Source organism: Cetorhinus maximus, chromosome 8 (genome assembly GCF_964194155.1).
Source record: "Cetorhinus maximus chromosome 8, sCetMax3.hap1.1, whole genome shotgun sequence".
Taxonomy (NCBI): domain Eukaryota; kingdom Metazoa; phylum Chordata; class Chondrichthyes; order Lamniformes; family Cetorhinidae; genus Cetorhinus; species Cetorhinus maximus.
In genome coordinates, this window is record NC_135886.1 from 97770562 (window position 1) to 97788281 (window position 17720).

At 41.1% G+C, this 17720-nt stretch overlaps 1 protein-coding gene and 1 pseudogene across 3 annotated transcripts in view; one reads left to right on the forward strand and one right to left on the reverse strand.

The window, feature by feature from the left end:
* Nucleotides 1-17720, reverse strand: part of LOC144683823 (fibronectin type-III domain-containing protein 3A-like) — a 152636-nt gene that overhangs the window by 77190 nt on the left and 57726 nt on the right. For all 3 annotated transcript variants that reach the window (XM_078547290.1, XM_078547289.1, XM_078547291.1), the window contains exon 2: nucleotides 1740-1871. In XM_078547290.1, coding sequence (XP_078403416.1) covers nucleotides 1740-1844 — 105 coding nt within the window. In that variant the 5' untranslated portion in view covers nucleotides 1845-1871. The remainder of the gene's footprint in view (nucleotides 1-1739; nucleotides 1872-17720) is intronic.
* On the forward strand, nucleotides 15560-15951 carry LOC144684040 (ubiquitin-like FUBI-ribosomal protein eS30 fusion protein pseudogene; annotated as a pseudogene).

Genomic DNA, 17720 nt, shown 5'->3' on the forward strand with positions numbered 1-17720 from the left:
ATTGGCAATCTTGCGAACTGTGCTGATGAGTGCAAGACAAAAAGCTTCGACAGCACATCTCTTTCTTTCAGCAATTTTTTTTGTCCTTCTCCAATGACAGGAAAGTTCCAATGCAAATTAAGCTCCTTATAGACAAGGGAATTGTCATTCAAGACAGGTCCAAATGATTCTTCTTCAGGGTTCAGGGTTCAAATTCCCAGCTCTGCAACAGAAGGGCTTGCTGTCGTACAAATGGCAGATTCAGGAGCAAGTTGAGGTCCATTCATGACAAAAAGAAGAAATAATTGTCATAAGTGTGGGCTCTGGCCTACAATGCCCAAAAGGGGAAAGTCAGCCTTATAATTAGCACAGTTGTTTCAAAACCAAAATCCCTCATAAGGGAAGCTTTCAAATTTTAAAATGAAGGGTCCTAATGCCTTTAAATTTACCACTCACCTGAGCCACATTTATGTAGTGCATCACTGTAGGTACAACAATACCCAAACCAAGGAATTCTACTGATAATTACAAATAAAAAAGTTATTGGAACCCTTTGAATTTCAGCCAAGTCTAGAACTAGGTGACACAGTTTAAAAAGTAGGAGCCTCCCATTTAAAACCAAGATGAGGAGAAAGGGCCGTTAGTCTGTGGAATTCTCTTCCCCATACAGCAGTGGAGGTTGGGTTAATGAATATATTCAAGACTGAGTTCGATAAGTTTTTGGTCGACAAGGGAATCAAAGGTTCTGGGAACAGACAGGAAAGTGAAGTTGAGGCCATAATCAGAACAGCCATAATCTTATCGAATAGCAGAACATGCTCAAGGGGCCGAATGGTCTACTCTTGCTCCTAGTTCTTATGGTTGAATTATAGTTTTCAATTCTCATTAAAATTGTCATTTTCTACAAATTTTAGTACAAAGTACTATAACAGTCTTCATTGGATTTAATGGACTACAACTTACTGCACATCTATAACTTCCAAATAAGTCAGAAACTAGCAAACAACTCAAAATGTTTACAAAAGCAGACTAATAACTGCTCATTTTTATTAATTGAATTATACCTTTTCCTTATTTGTTCTAGGTGTTTTGGCTCTGTATTTTAGGTCATTCTCAGAGCTAAGCCCTAATTTTCTCTGCCAAGGAGAAGTATTCACTGACCTTCATACCTAGCCTAACGGTCCTTGGTAATGAGCTAAGGAAAACAAACAAAACAACCTGTCAGGTGCTTCAGCTCTTGGAAATTAACTTGCATCTCCACAAGATTCTCCTTTCATCTTCAAAAATGGTGGAGGGTCACATCAGACCCTGCTTTAAAAAATTAAGCAAATTTACAAAATAAAAGAACAAATGCATGTATATACTTGGAATGTGGGGCTTAGTGCTTCTCAAACCAGTTAACCATCATATCGGATTTATGGTGTAAAAGTACAAGCAGCTAGATATTGATTATTTGACTGAATTAAAGTAACTGCTACCAAGCTAAAAAAACAGAATTTAATATTTGGCACAAGAACTATTTTGACACAGACATTGTGATACAAAACAAACATAATACTTAGACAGAAGGTTACATAAAGTGAATATACACTTGGGTTTGAAAATCTGACACCCAATTAGACACCCTTGGAGTGTTTACTGAATAAATCAAGTTTGGTTATTTTGGAATAAACTTTGTTAGTTTCTGTGTTACGTTTAGATGAAGTGAAGCTTTCAAATTCTAAAATGAAAGGTCCCAATGCCTTTAATGTACCACTCACCTGTTGTCCGCTGTCCCCATTGACTATATGAGGTAGAAGTGGAACTTCATTCATTAGAGCTGATTCCAGCGGAGGCTGTTCTGCCATTATCATGGGAATGCTCATTCATTGACAGCAAAACTTTTCCTCTCCCTGGCAAAGAAGCACAACAAATTGATAATATAAGAAGCAATCGCAATAGTAAAAAATTTGACTCTGTACATCTATTCAAAAGTATCAATTGCTCTTTCAGAGTTTTGTTACTATCATACAAAAGATTCAGAAGCTTTTGCACATAAGATTCAGGATATCAATCTCCAAGTAAAGGTTGTGGCTCCATCAGTAACATTTTGCTTTCCACTGCCATAAGGTCCCAAGGTATAGATAAAGATGACCATTTAACTAACCTTAATTCTGCCATCCTAAAAGACCCAACATTTCTCCTTTTTTGAATGCAAATATCTCTCAAATAATTTCAATGTGTTGCCTCTCAAGACTCCAAAGTCCACTGTAGATATTGATTATTTGGTGTGAAGAGTTTCCTGACACTAATCATAAATTTAGCTTTTACAAATTTGCACCTTGTCCTACTCTAGGGTTTAGTTTGTAGTGGTGCTCCAAATTTATCTTTGCCAGACTACTTATTAAACGTTTCAGCTCTATAAAATCAGCTCACAGCTCCCTCCTTTTAAGGCCAATCGGTCCAATCTGCTCTTTCTTCAGAATCGAGTTCTCTGCTGCTAGAGCCCAGTGGCTTTTATCCGAACCACCTCCAGGGCTTGAATGTCAGAGTATTAGAATGTCAGAGATCACAGCTTGACACAATACTATAAGTGTAGTCTGGCCAGAGTACTCAGCATTTTAAACACAATTTCCTTGTACTTGTATTGTGTCTTGGTTATTAAAAACCTTTGCAAAACAGCAAAGGTTAATCTGAAAAGAATTCTTAAACCCACTTAACAATGGCAATTGGAGTTTGGAACACATCCGACTACCAGTTGCCAAAAGCAACTTGCTAAACTAAGAAAAAAAGTAGTCAGGCTAAAGGAACCCCAACCTCTGCATACTTAATTTTCTCTTTCAACGTCTCCTTTAACGGACATTATGAGCTAAACCAATTTCACACTGTCTTTCATGCCATTTTCAACACCACTTCTTAATCAATGCAATGTTGTAAGACATTAAGCAGTAAAGAAAGGAAACTGTTTAACCAACCCTGCAGTTTTGCACAAATCAGTGAGCAAAAAGTGGGCCACAATTTTAAATGGTCAAAAATACATAAAAATGTCAGTGCCCATCTCTCGCTGACATTTTGTACACTTATGCTGGAAAATATTCAGATAATTCTTCTTAAAGACTGTGATCTCCAAAGATAATAAAACAAGACTTCAGAGTATTCCTCCATCCTTACATCAGCCTGACTATGCTGCTATCCACAGCTACTTTCATCGCTCACTTCCTGTAGCATTTTTCCTCACACTTAACAAGGAAAGACAGCTAAGAGAGCTTAGCAGAAAACTTCGTTGATCAGTGACAAATGAAGTACCATACAGACAAATACAAGGCATAATTACAAAAATACCTGGAAAAACTCAGCAGGTCTGGCAGCATCTGTGGAGAGGAACACAGTTAACGTTTTGAGTCCGAATGACCCTGTTCTGCTGAAGGGTCATTCGGACTCAAAACGTTAACTGTGTTCCTCTCCGCAGATGCTGCCAGACCTGCTGAGTTTTTCCAGGTATTTTTGTTTTTGTTTTGGATTTCCAGCATCCGCAGTTTTTTGCTTTTATCAAGGCACAATTACGTCATGCTTGCGTCAAATTTGTCGAGGATGAAATTCAGGAGAGTAGCTGATCAGTCATTGACCATGTCATGAGAGAGTTGGCACCAAGTAAAATCAATAGGGTATAGTGCTTAAACCCCCTTCAGTCATGCTGAATGAAGCTGTACAGTAACCTAGTGAAGCAACCATCTGGTGCATTGCACAAAGTGGTCAGTATGACATGTGGAGGCCAATTTTGGCAGGGAGGGAGCACAGAGGAAATGCAACAAAACTGATTCCTAGTGTTGAAGCTATGAAGCTTAAAACAATTAACAATTAAAACAATCAGACTTGATAAGCTTTGGCTTTTCAGTATTAAAGATAAACCTGCGAACATCTTCTAGGGACACAAAAAAAAACTTAAGAAAGATAACAAACCCAAAACAATGCTTGTATTAAAAGCCAAGGAGAGCAGAAGTGCAGGGTTACAAATGGCAAATTTAAAACAATCAGGAGTATTTCTTTCCCAAGTAGATCAACAGCTGAAACAAGTGAATGGTGGTTCAGCTAGGGCACTGACTTGATTTAACAGCCAAATGCAACAATGGAAGTACAGTGCTGGTATTCTCAAGAATCAGATAAAATGGGCTGAGAGCCTTTTTCATCTGTACCAAACTTAACAAGTGCTCCCCTTTACACCCAAGATTCTACCCTTATATAAAAAAACTGACATTTATTTAGTGCTTTGCACAACCTCAAAGGTCTGAAGTGCTTTCCAGCCAATTAAGGACGTAAATGTTTTGTATTATATAGAGGCATGGTAGTCAATTTGCGCACAACATGTCCCCACAAACAACCATGAGTTAAATGACAAGATAATGTGCTTTGGTAATATTGGTTAAGGGATAACTTTGGACCAAGACACCAAGAACATTCACCTGTTCTTCTGAGTGGTGGGACCTTGTGCGTCCACCTTGGAGGGTGGACTGGGCCTTGGGTTTCTTTTTTATCAGTTCACAGGATCTGGGTGTTGCTGGCTAGGTTAGCATTTATTACCCATCCCTAGTTGCCCTTGAGAAGGTGGTGGTGAGCTGCCTTCTTGAACCACTACAGTCCATGTGGTGTAGGTACACCCACAGTGCTATTAGGGAAGGAGTTCCAGGATGTTGGCCCAGCGACAGTGGAGGAACGGCAATATATTTCCAAGTCAGGATGGTGTGTGGCCTGGAGGGGAACTTGCAGGTGGTGGTGTTCCCATGTGTCTGCTGCCCTTGTCCTTTTAGATGGTAGTGGTCGTGGGTTTGGAAGGTGCTAAGGAGGCTTGGTGAGTTCCTGCAGTGCATCTTGTAGATGGTACACACTGAAGAAATGACTTGGATCAGCTTTGGCCTTTCAGTATCAAAAATATCTCACCTGAAAGACAGTACCTCTAACAGTGCAGCATTAAGGGACAGCCTGAATGTGCTCAAGTGTCTGAAGTGGTGCATGAACCCATGATGAAAGGTGAGAGTGTTACCACCAGGCCATTATCTCCTGAAGGCATTAACACAAGCTGTTTATTTTATGTAAAAGGAAGTCAAGTATGTGATTAGAAATACCACTTTTCATGTATGGCCTTAACAGGATGATGATCTGTGGGGAGGCACTATGGCTAAACTCAATCAAACAGTAACTAAAAATGGGATTCCTGATTGATTATTTTACTCCTTGTCCAGGGCCAAATGCTGTACCTGAGCTCAAATGAATTAACCAGGCAAAAATTGAGTGCTGGAACACAATTCCTTTCAAGCAGAAATATAATTGTATAATTCCCACATACAGACAATATGTCATCATCACTGAATTGTTATAATGCAGCAGACCAGTCGACCTGTAATATGCATAAGTGCTAAGACTGTGTCCAGTGCTTGCCAGTTACATAAAACACTATTTGTCTATATTTAAATGTGAGCAGTTCTATGCACCTTACAATATATTCTTCACAGATGAAATTAGAAAAACACACTACATCTACTACCTAACGAAAAATTACAAAAAGTTACTACAGTTCCAATTCCTCATTAAGAATTTTGCAACAATTAAAGACCATTTCGGAAATATCAACTTCTAAAAGGGCAAATCACTGAAGAACAAATCTTCAGTTAGAACTTCTCTCCCATACAGTTTTTATTACTGCAAAATCCGGGTGATTTTTAAAAAATTCATTCCTGAGATGTGGGCATCGCTGGCTAGACCAGCATTTATTGCCCGTCCCTAAGAGTCAACACCATGTGCGCTTGGAGTCACATGTAGGCCAGACCAGGTGAGGACAGCAGATTTCCTTCCTTAAAGGACATTTGTGAACCAAATGCGTTTTTACAACAATCAACAATGCTTTTGTGGTCGCCATTTCCAGATTTTTAAAAAATTTAATTCAAATTTCACCATCTGCCATCATGGGATTCGAACCCTGGTCTCCAGAGCATTACCATGAGTGTCTGGAATGTGAGTCCAGCGACAATACCACTACACCACCATCTCTCACCACCTCTTAAATAGCAAGTTTATTTGTTGCTCCTTAGGCATCATTTCCTTAATAACAGTGTACTTTTCAACAATAAATGTATTGGAGTTAGTTAAGAGCTGAGCTTCATACATAATGGCCTGAATTTTCCAAGCAGTAGCAATAATGAGCGGATTGCCACTGCACAATGATTCTCCCGGCCAACAATGCTATGCATTTCTTCTGGGATCTTCTAATCCTGGCTGTCAAAGAAATATGCAGTGTCCCTCAGGGAACTCTGTTGGAGCAGAGTTCAGTTGGGGGAAGACAAGACAAGACATGCCCCCTTTTTACCACACTAGCTGCCATATAGTAAGTTTAAAGGTCCAGTCTTTGAACGTTAATGGGTGGCTGGTGGGTAGGGTGGCTAGTCTGGTCAGGGATAGTCAGGTTGTGCTCGGGGTGGGAGGGCATAGTGGGGTGGTCAGGAGGTCATCGGGTCAGGGGGGCATGATGCAGCGGTCACTTGTGGAGTTGACAGGTCTTAGACTTGGTTTTAATCTGTAACATTTTCTGGATAACTATCCAGATAAGTCCCATGCTCTCCCAAGGATTGTTCCAATCCATTATCTCCTGAAGGCATTAACACAAGCTGTTTATTTTATGTAAAAGGAAGTCAAGTATGTGGCTAGAAAGACTACTTTTCATGTATGGCCTCAACAAGGATGATGATCTGTTGGGAGGCACTATGGCTAAACCCAATCAAACAGTAACTACAAATGGGATTCCCAAGTTCGTGGAGGATCCCGTCAGAAGTTTAAATCCATCAGAAGTTTAAACTTCCTGAGCAATTCCCACGTAGGTCCGTATATTAGGGCTTCCACAGGGTGCTGACATGCATCTTCAGTCGTACGTCTGGTCTCCCATGATCCAGAGACCAGAAGATTTGGCCCAATGATTATAAAAAAACAAAAACTACTGCAGGATAGTCTGCATAGCCAAAACAACAAACTATCTGCACAGCAAATGGCTTTATCCATTCATTGACTCATCCTTTTTAATTTTGTAACACTTCCAGCAATATAACAGGCTTGTTATAAACATTAACAGGGCAATCCCAATTGAGAAATGGGGAAGGGATTGTTATTCAGGACCGCCACCCTCAAAATTTTCCAGTCTTTTCTGCCTTTAAGCTGCTGCAAGCCTGCCTCCAACAGAACAAATACTAAATCAGATTTTTCTGACACCTGAAGTTCAGTTAGTTATGAGGATGAACCCAGAAATTTCAACAGTTAAGTGCGCCCTAATTTCAGTCATACCCAAAAGGAAAATCCAGATTAGCGTCACTCATTAGCCAAACTGATTGCTGATCTTTTCGTGCTACATGATTACTGCATTATCACAAGTAATCCCTCACTGTTTCCTAAACTCAAACTATATTGGACTGCCTCCTAGCCCATTTGTATATCTTATAAATACTCACAAATCTCAGAGCAGGGTAATAGCTACAATCCAAAGTAATTATATTCCAATTTCCAAATGCAGGAGTCAGGCCCCCAATTATTCAACTGCAAGTTAATTATAAAGTCGCCCATCAGGATGTCTTTAGAACAAACTAGAAAGTGAATTCACGCAGGTGAAGGTACATTAGCATGCAAAGAGAGTACTCAGTATTGTCACTGCAGCAAGTATTCTCTTAGGAAATTAAAATGGATTTTGCAATTATGTACCCAACTGATATTTCTGCACGTGTAAATTACCTTTCTGATGGGGATTATTCTGCTAAACACAAGATCATATGTTGCAGTGCAAATTACCACATTTCAAGCTAATCTTATAATTACAGCAAATTTAAAACCCAATTAGTTGCAGGTGCATTATCAGAACAAGAAAGATTTAAGGATTTAGGAGAAACACCTGAGGACTTAACCAGTATAGTTTGTGTAGTCATTTGGTAGCACAGAACTTGAGTGTTGCTGAAAAAAAGGGACACACTGTTGAAGCTTTTCATCTTGCATCATCAGGACAGATTCGCAAGAATACCAATTGCAAAGAGAACATGAGTAGAGTGTGCTGATTGGTTGGCAAGTGGACTCTTAGTAGAGGCGTTGCCAGGGAGAATGCACCATGGAACAGTTAACTGCTAAGCTTTTGCTTAAATTCAAACCAGGCAGGTAGACTCCGATTGGTCAAGGTACTGCCTTGCGGAACGAACCAGGGAATGGCTGACCCGTAAGCTTTTCTCTAGTTGAAAAAGGCGCAATGCATGGACATGCTCCTTCCCATATCCTATCATTTCTGTTCCTTCTCAGTATCCTATCATTTCTCATGCATTTTCTTGCCTTGTTTGCCCTCTCAAAATGCATTACATCACTTCTCTGGAATCAATTCCATTTACACCCACCTGATAAATCCATTGATATTCTCAGCACCCATGGCTAAATTGATCTGAAGGTGAAGGGGACAAAAGATTGGTCTGCCCAGTACCTAAAGAATCCCCTATTTACTCTGGTTCCTGAAATTAAATCAAACTGGTCACAGGTGCTCATCAATCTGTGGGTCATCATCCCTCTCTAAAGCCCATATCCTTCATGGATTCAGCAAAAGGTTTGTTATGACACACAAACAAGGCAGAGAAGAGAGGACAGCCTTTCCCAATTCCTACCCATTGATTAAAACTGTGATGTCATTGCAGCGCAGTTGAATCCAAGTGCAGATTCTCTCCCCAGACTGCATTTTGGAGAGCATATCCATCATTAGCAGGTGCAATATTCTATTGAAGGTCTTTTCCTAGACAAAGCTGATTAGACAGGTGTCCTGACCTTCCTGCCCTGAGTAGTGCAAGATCTTTCTGCTGGGTACATTGCAGATCTGATCTGGGTGGATCACAGCTCCACAGCAGACTTGATGCAGTGGGCAAAGACCTTGCACAGAATTTTATAGTCAACTTTAAGCTGTGAGATGGGTCCTAATTTCTAATCTCTTCCCTTTCCTCCTCCTGTTTGTAGATGGTGATAATGCCTCCCCTCTGGCATGTTGCCAGCAGGAAGCATACTTTCCGTGGGTGAGATGTGATCTAGTCTCAGAGTCAAATACAACTCAGCAAGTAAACTGTCACTTCCAGAAGTTTTACTTGCCTCAAAGGACTGGATGGTATTTGCCAGCTCAAGAGTTAGTGGTTTATCCAAGCTTCTCCTGCCTGCTGTTGTTTAAAACCTCAGAGTGGACACGTAAGGACTGGGGAGGCCATTGATGTTTGTAGGCTTTACATTGTGCAGTTTGGCATAAAAGGCTTTGTTGATCTTAAGTACATCTGGCTGTGAAGATGTTCCTTCAGGCTGCGGCTCAGAATTCTGTGTACCTTTTGGGATAAGGAGTGCAAGCATGTCTCATCCTGTTCCAATGAGTGAACTCTAGATCAGAAGACATTCTTGGAGGTTTGAAGCAGAGCATCTTGCGAGCTCTTCACCACTTGGAGATCCTAGCTGACAATGATCCCCCCTCGACTGCAACAGGAGCAGATTCTGCATGCTTTTCTGGAGTCAGGACATTTCCCTCTGTCTGTCCCACAGGCTGAGCAACTCAGAGAAAGAATCACCTCTTGATTGGTCACTATAATGGCTTCCCAGTGCATTGGGGAAATCAAAGAGAGGTTTCACAATATTCCAACTTTTATAGTCCCTTTTGAGTTCCCTGATGTTTTCTGGGCCGCTAGTTTCATATTCAGCTTCCAAATCTTCCTGCCAACATTCCAATCTTCCTATGGATGATTGTCAGCCAGCAGAAAGTAGTGAAGAGAGGGCCACACTGGCATAATGTCGTGGTGTCAGTGGATCTTGCCATGAATACTTGGGACACAAACAAGTCGTCCGTTCTGGAATAGGTGAACCCGTCTGGTCTCAGCCAAGTGTATCTAAGCAGTACCCTGCCTGCAGGGTTGATGACACTGCGTGGTTTGGTGTATTTTACCACTTCCACAGGAGTCTGATTGTGGCAGTTTGTTGTTGGCTCGGAATTGTCTAGCCACAATCGGTGATCCAGCTAGAATGACTGGCAAGGTACCCTAACGTTGAAACACACGTTGTTTAACAGTATGCACATTAATAGATGCAAACCCTCACACCCAGTTAAAAAATGTATATAATCCATAGTACCACCAGAACATTGTTTTGCTGCTCCAAACTTGGATCTGATCCTGCATTCCTGTCATCTGTGGTTTTCAGGCCTGTGGGAGCTGCAGCCAGTCAGTAGTTTGTTCTTTAGAGCCAGGACGTACACAGTGATTAGCTGCAGCAGAGGTGACTCTCAACACCTCTTTGACTGCGGTAATGGCATACCAGGCCAGAGGAACAGCAATCTTCACTTCTTGAAAACGTCGATGGCCCATGGGACCACTATCATGATCACTGCTGGAAATTGCTGATGTGTGGCAAGTTGCATTCCAGAAAGAACTGCAGGTGGGCCTTGACCTTGGGGAGGTATGCCAACATTTAAACACAGCGGAGGGTGGTTTTAACACCACACACACATTAATAGATGCAACCTTCACACCCATTTTAAAAATACATGATTCATAATCCCACCAAAGTATTGTTATACTGCTCCAAATTTAAATCTGATTCTGCATCCCTGTGATCTGCCTGAACTGTTTCACTATACCTGGGCTGAGGTACAAGCCCCGGTTTCTTCTTGGGGATGTTGGCTTGCTGGGGTGGCATTGGCGGCAATGTATAAGAGGAATAAGGAGAAGAACCTGGGTAAACCCTGACTGGTGTTCGATTTTCCCTTTTCTTAAGCTGTTCCGCATCAGTGGCCAATGCTGCTCCCAGTTTCCTGGAGTTGGTGCTTGTCTGTGTTGCTGTTCCTGGTATTCCAGGGCTGGTATGCGCTGGGCAGGTTTTTGCTGTGTTCTGCAGCTGAGAGGTGTTTAATGCTTTGTTGATCTTGGTGTTTTGCTGTTTATTTTAATGACAGGAGTGGCTTGTTTTTCCTTGCCCTTCTTAAACACACGAGCAGAAGCTACTGACTGTCTGGAACATAAATGACCTTTTATCATTCGTCTTGGCACTGACAACAGCTCTTGCATTTCTCTGGAATTTCCTCTTGTTGGTTTTCCTCTTCACAACCTGCCAGCCTTGCCATTTTCCCATTGCTACCCATTTTCCAAGGATGCGGTCTGCTTGATGAGGAGCTTAGGGCACAGTGTTGGAGTTTGTTGCCCTGATGCACCTTTTTTCTGATATTTATCCTTCTCTGTGTCCTTCTTTCACATGGTTTCTTCACAGGGTTTTGTTTGGGAGTGTGAAGGAGTGGGGTGGGGGGCCACGGTGGGGTGGGGTAAGGATTGTTGGTCTCCTTTGAGAGGTTTCATTTGCTGCTCCTTCCTTGTATACTGCCTTGATCCTCTTCATCGCATTGATGTTATCGCACAATGGATTTGTAAAAAAATGCACCAACATCACATCCTTTCTGATGCAAAATCTGCCACCAGACCTTTTCAACATGTAGGTGTGCTTTCTTAGTGTATCTATTCAAATTACGTTTAGACAGACAGCGTGGTGCCAACTGATGGTCAGTAAGATACAATTCTGTCATTAGCAACTGACAGAACATTATGCAGCGTCATGAACTTTTTTTCCTTTTCATTTAAAACATCTGTGACAATCTGTCCATATCACAAAGCCTAAATGTGTTTCTTCTGCCCTGACTTGCATTTCTGTAATATTCTAAAATCACTCTAATCATATAAAGTGAATAAACAACCATTTTTTAATTTAATTCAGGCAAATAAATGAAGATATTTCCCAGCATCCTGTATCTGAATAAAAAACAATAAATCATAAGAGGAGGATCCAAAGTAATTAAGCTTCAAGCTGTAATATGTTACAAATCTAACATTTATATTTAGTTTCATATATTCTCTTAAACCTTCAGCCAGCCCCAGTGTAATACAGAAGGGCATGTTAAAAGAGTGATGTCTCTGCAGATCCAAGCAGTCTGAGTCAGACACTGTCGTATACAGTGTATAGCTCCAAATTAAGTAAATGTACTGCAGGCTTTAAAATGCTAAGTTAGAAAAATTGAATACATAACTCAAGTGGCACATTATAGTAATCCTTGTTTGAAAATACAATGTGACTATATCGAAAGGCCACAGAGCTTCAAAATCAGACTCTCTACAAAGACCCCAGAAATTCCACAAATTTATTTCCAAGGTGTCAGCAACGATTCAGAAAGCAGCATGAAGACCATGGGTAAAGTGAATCAAGAGTAGCTAACAGGTAAATATCAGGCCAAGCAAGACAGTCTTCTGGGATGAACATTGTGTACCAAGGGCTCTGTTGTATACAAAAGTGAAACAGGTGAAAATATGGTCAGGTGGAAAGTTCCCCATTAACAAACATTTTGCCAATGCTCCCCATCAGAGCTCAAACATAAATAATGACTGTTTACTTACCTAGTATAATCAGATATGGTAGCATATGGTTATGTTACTGGACTCGTAATGTAATGTAGAGGCCTCAACTAATGATTCAGAAACATAAGTTCAAATCCAAAACAGCAACTGGGATACAAAATTAGATGCAAAGATAAGCTGCAAGGACACAAAAATTCCATACAGGGACAGGTTATGTGAGTGGGCAAAAAGATGGCTGATGGGCTATTATGTAGGGAAATTTGAGGTTATTCACTTTGATAGGAATAATAGAAAAATAATTTTGTAACTGGTGAGAAACTATTAAATGCTGGCATTCATGTGGATTTAGGTCCCTTTGCACAAGAAACACAATGTTAACATATAGGTACAGTGAACAATTAGAAAGATAAACAACATTACCCTTTATAGCAAGGGAATTGAAGTACAAGAGCAAGGAAGTTCTGCTGTAATTGTACATGGTTTTGGTGAAACCATGCCCGGAGCCTGATGCACAATTTTAGTCTCTGCACCTCAGCGGCTCACAAAGGTCCATGAGACTGATTCCTGGGATGACAGGGTTGTCTGATGAGGAGAGAATGAGCAAAATAGGCCTACACTCTCTGGGGTTAAGAAGAGAGGTGATCTCATTGGAACATAAGATTCTGAGAGGGCTTGGCAGGGTAGATGCTGAGAGTTTACAACTGGGTAGCATTGTCTCAGGATAAAGGGTCACCCATTTCAGACTGCAGATGAAGAGAAATATCTTTGTTCACTATGAATGAGTCTTTGGAATTCTCTACTCCAAAGGGCTGTGGATGCTCAGTCATTGAGTATATTCAAGGTTGAGGTTGATAGATTTTTTTTGGACTGGGAGTCAAGGAATCAGGTAGGAAAGTGAGGTTGAGGTCAAAGATCAATCAAGATCTTACTGAAAGGGAGAGCAAGCTCAAGGGGCTATTGCAGTCTTCTGCTGCTCCTAACTTTTTTTTATGACCCAAGAGGTTTAGAAGCTGATGAGAGGTTATGGTACAGTAGGTAGAAAAAAATGTTCCCTCTGGTTGGGGGGGGGGGGGGGGGGTGGGGGGGGGGTGTCATTAACTAGGGGTCATGGATTCAAAATAATTGGCAAAAGATGAAGAGGAGAGATGGAGAGAACTTTTTCACTCAGGTTGTCAGGGTCTGGAATGCTCTACTTAAAAAAGTGGTGGAAGCTGATTTCATATATAATTTTGAAAAGGAGTTCGACAGGTACTTAAGGATGAGGGAGTTAAAAGGATTACAGACAAAAAGTGGGATGTGGAACTAAGCATGACTAAGCACCAGCACAGGCATGACAGGGCCTTCTGTGCCATAAATTCTATGATACCTAGCCTTATGCCACTTTGTTACTCACTCCTTATGCCCATTATTAAATACTCCTCTTTATCATGATACTATTCAATTCCCTTTTTGAAAGAATTCAGACTGCTTCAACAACAGTTTGTGGCAGAGAATTCCACAATCTAACCATCCTTATGTAAAGCTCTTTTCCCTAACTTCTAAGTGAGATGCTGCAATCATTTAGCATGATCACATAGCAAGTCTTTGATCTCAGAAAAGGTGTCAGACCAGTATTTCCCCAAAGGAGTGTAAAAAAAATCAGTAGGCAAATCAATCAGTGCAAGTGTTGTGTTTTGTCCAGCTATAAAGTTTATTGAAGGACAAACTTGGACACTGTACTTCTCACAAACGCTAGCATAAAAGGGTAACACTGGCCAGGCCAACTGCTGGCCATCTGAGCTGAGTGACGAAGTATAGGAGGGTTGATGCAGGGAAAGATGGGACAATGTGTTGGAAAAAGAAAGTTCAGGATCAATCACACAGCAGCCCTCATCAATGCTCACAGCAGTCGTTAGAATGGGTAGAAATTTTATGAAAACAACGCTACAAGAAATACATTGACTTAAAATAAATCAATCCGACAACTCTTGTTAAATGTTTACAATGGCGCCTCAGACTTCAGCATTTCTTGTCAGCACGCGGGACCCAAGAGAAAGTAGACAGGGTTAAATTGCGGTCTGTCCGCAGGCATGACCCAGACCTTCCTGTCGCTTGCCATCTCAACAAACCATCCTGCTCTCTTGCCCACATGTCGGACCTGGGCCTGCTGCAATGTTCCAGTGAAGCCCAAAGCAAAGTGGAGGAACAGAACCTCATCTCCCAATTAGGCACTTTACAGCCTTCCAGGCTTAACATTGAGTTCAACAACTTCAGACCATGAACTCTCTTCTCTATCTTCACCCCTTTTTAAATTCCCCTTTTTTCAAATTTAGTTTTATTTTTAATTTACTTATTTTCATTCATTCATCATTTTATCCCTCCCCCAAAACCACTGCCCCCTTCCACCTACCCTCCCCATCCAAAGGGTCATCTGTCACTTATTCTATGTTGTTCTTTCTCAGTTTTAACCCTGGTTCTGCTATTATCACATTCTGCTTTCTTACCTTTATCCCATTATCAGTATCTTTTTAGTCTTCACCACTACCATACCCTTTGTCATTTTGTCCATGACATCTTTGTCAATTTCTCCTTAGCTCCCACCGATCGCTGACCTTCTATCCTGCTTTACCTGCTCCACCACCCCACCCCCCCGAACAGTATAAATTCCATCTATTTCTACTTCTCTTTACCTCAGAAGAAGCTGTGTGGACTCGAAATGTTGACTGTGTTTCTCTCTCCACAAGTGCGGTCAGACCTGCTGAGTTTTTCTAGCATTTTCTGTTTTTAGTTTAGATTTCATATCATTGCTTAGCTCAGGAGGTGCATCAACTCCAAGCTTGAAATGTTCATTAGGTCAGCTCTATAAGCTGTTGATCACAGAGATCAGGGAGGGGCTCTACTGACTGCAAAGTTTGAAGGAAAACGGTTCCACATTGAGGCAGACTACATTAACCACTCTCTAACAATACTTGGTTCACAGAAATGCTGCACAAAATCAACAAGAGAAAGATGGGGATGTCATCAGTGAAAGCCCTGGATTTAACAGTTAAATAATATTTTGCAGCCTCCGATCAACCCTGTGATGTTTGCATTACTAGCACCAAGCTCTAACCATCTGAGCTAACCAGCCACTGGGAGCGTCTTTTTACACTCAAGTATACCAATAAAACAAACTATAGCAAACTGACAGCCCCTTAAGGATGTGCACAACACCACATGCTCAAAACACCTACACTCTTGATGTGACTGGGGAAGAGACTGTTGGGGAAATTAAGGCCCATGTTGAATCCCTGGAATTCCTGCTATTGAACCAAGTGATCCTTTTGGCTGGCACTCCCTTAGGTGATGATGCCATCCTAAGCCAATGTGGTATCAGTGAGCATTGCATTCTAGAAGTAGTGCTCGATCATTGGGTGGCAAGGTCCATGGATCCCTTGGTCGAGCCGGAAAAGTGAAAGGTCAGGCTCCAAAGGTTGCAAAGCCAGAGAAGAGGAAAAAGACTGGCCATGCAAAGAGCCGCATGCAGTACAGTCGCTGTTTAGTAAATGTGCCATACTTTGGCAAGAGGAAGGGACCAAATTCCAATTCCTAAATTCTGTTTCGAGTTTTTCTGTCATCAAAAACTAACTATTTGATTCAATAATGAATCGAGGTCTATGCTTCACTCTCTCTTATAGGCATGGCTCACTGTACTGGAACTTTCAGAAATCAAGTAATTGGCTTACATTGTATTAGTCATTTAAACTCTTTAATATGACTAATAAAAAAAATACATGAATCACAAAAAATTAGCATGCAGGTACAACAGGTAATTAGGGAGGCAAATGGAATGTTGGCCTTTATTGCAAGGGAGATGGAGTATAAAAAAAGGAAAATCTTGCTGCAACCGTACAGGGCATTGGTGAGACCACACCTGGAGTACTGGGTACAGTTTTGGGCTTCTTACTTGAAGAGGGATATACTTGTGTTGGAAGCAGTTCTGAGAAGATTGACTGAGCTGATTCCTGAAATGAAGATGTTGACTTATGAGGAAAGGTTGAGCAGATTCAATCTATATTCAGTCAATAGAGCTTAGAAGAATGAGACAGGAAGTTTTTGAAACATAAGATTCTGAGGGGGCTTGACAGGGGAAATGCTGAGAGGTTGATTCACCTTGTGGAGGAATCTAGAACTAAGGGACACAGTTTAAAAATAAGGGGTCACCCATTTAAGATGGAGATGAGGAGGAATTTCTTCTCAGAGGGTTGTTAGTCTTTGAATTATCTTCCCAAGGGAGCAGTTGAGGCTGGGTCATTGAATATATTCAACTCAAGGTTTTAAGGTGGGGGGGGCCAACAGGAAAGCGGAGTTAAGGCTACAATTAGATCGGCCATGATCTTACTGAATAGTGGAGCAGGCTCGATTGAACCAAATGCCCTACTTCTGCTCCTATTTCTTATGATCTTAAATCAAAAAATTCATGTCCAGCAAACCAAGAAGTTAAAAGTACTCAAAAAGGCTTCACTTTTAGTTTAAATTTTCATATAGCAAAATAAATGACCAGGATTACATTAAGATGGAAACTAAAATACAAATCTCAAAGAGAAAAAAAAATTTAAATGCATGGAATTTTAAAAAATAATTGTAAAGAAATCAGACATTCTACAAACATAAAATTAGCTCCTCAGGGTTGGTAACGGTGTTCAGCAGTAATCAGTACGCCATCAAAAGCTTTGTTACAACTCATTCATCAAGGTGAAACTTTTTAAGTTTTACAGCAGGACTAGCTACTTTTCATCAAGTCATGGTTGCAATGGAAATTGCAGTCTGTGGGAAGCTCTACAGTGCACCCTATAGAGGAACGTGACTCACCGACAGCCACGTCTGGATTTCCATGTTATTCTGTGCGTGCCTAGAGTCCTAAGGTTGTTGTCAGTTACGGTGGCGCAATGACAGCAAAAACTGCCAGTTTTGGTGTGTCATTACCACAATGCAAGGAACAGACAAAGGATGTCAGGCACAAAAATTTCATCAGACATGGAAAGCCTACAGATGCCTTTATCTTTAGATATAGATCCACAGGCAGAAACACAATACCCAGACTTCTCCAAGAAAAAGTGTCTGTATAAGTCAAGATTACCCAAGGTGGTTGCGATGCATACTGCAAGGAAAGCTGTAATAAAGCTGTGCCACAGACTGGGATGTGGACCATGTAAATGGAACCACTGGTTGATCCTGACAATTTCTGCAAGTTATGCTATTAACTGATTCCATTTCCTCAGTCTTATAGGTAGTACTCAAAGCCTGTTCAACCATCACCTACCAGGCATGCTGCTTTTCTGGGAATAATGCCCTGCGGTGGTAACATGGACAACGCTCCTC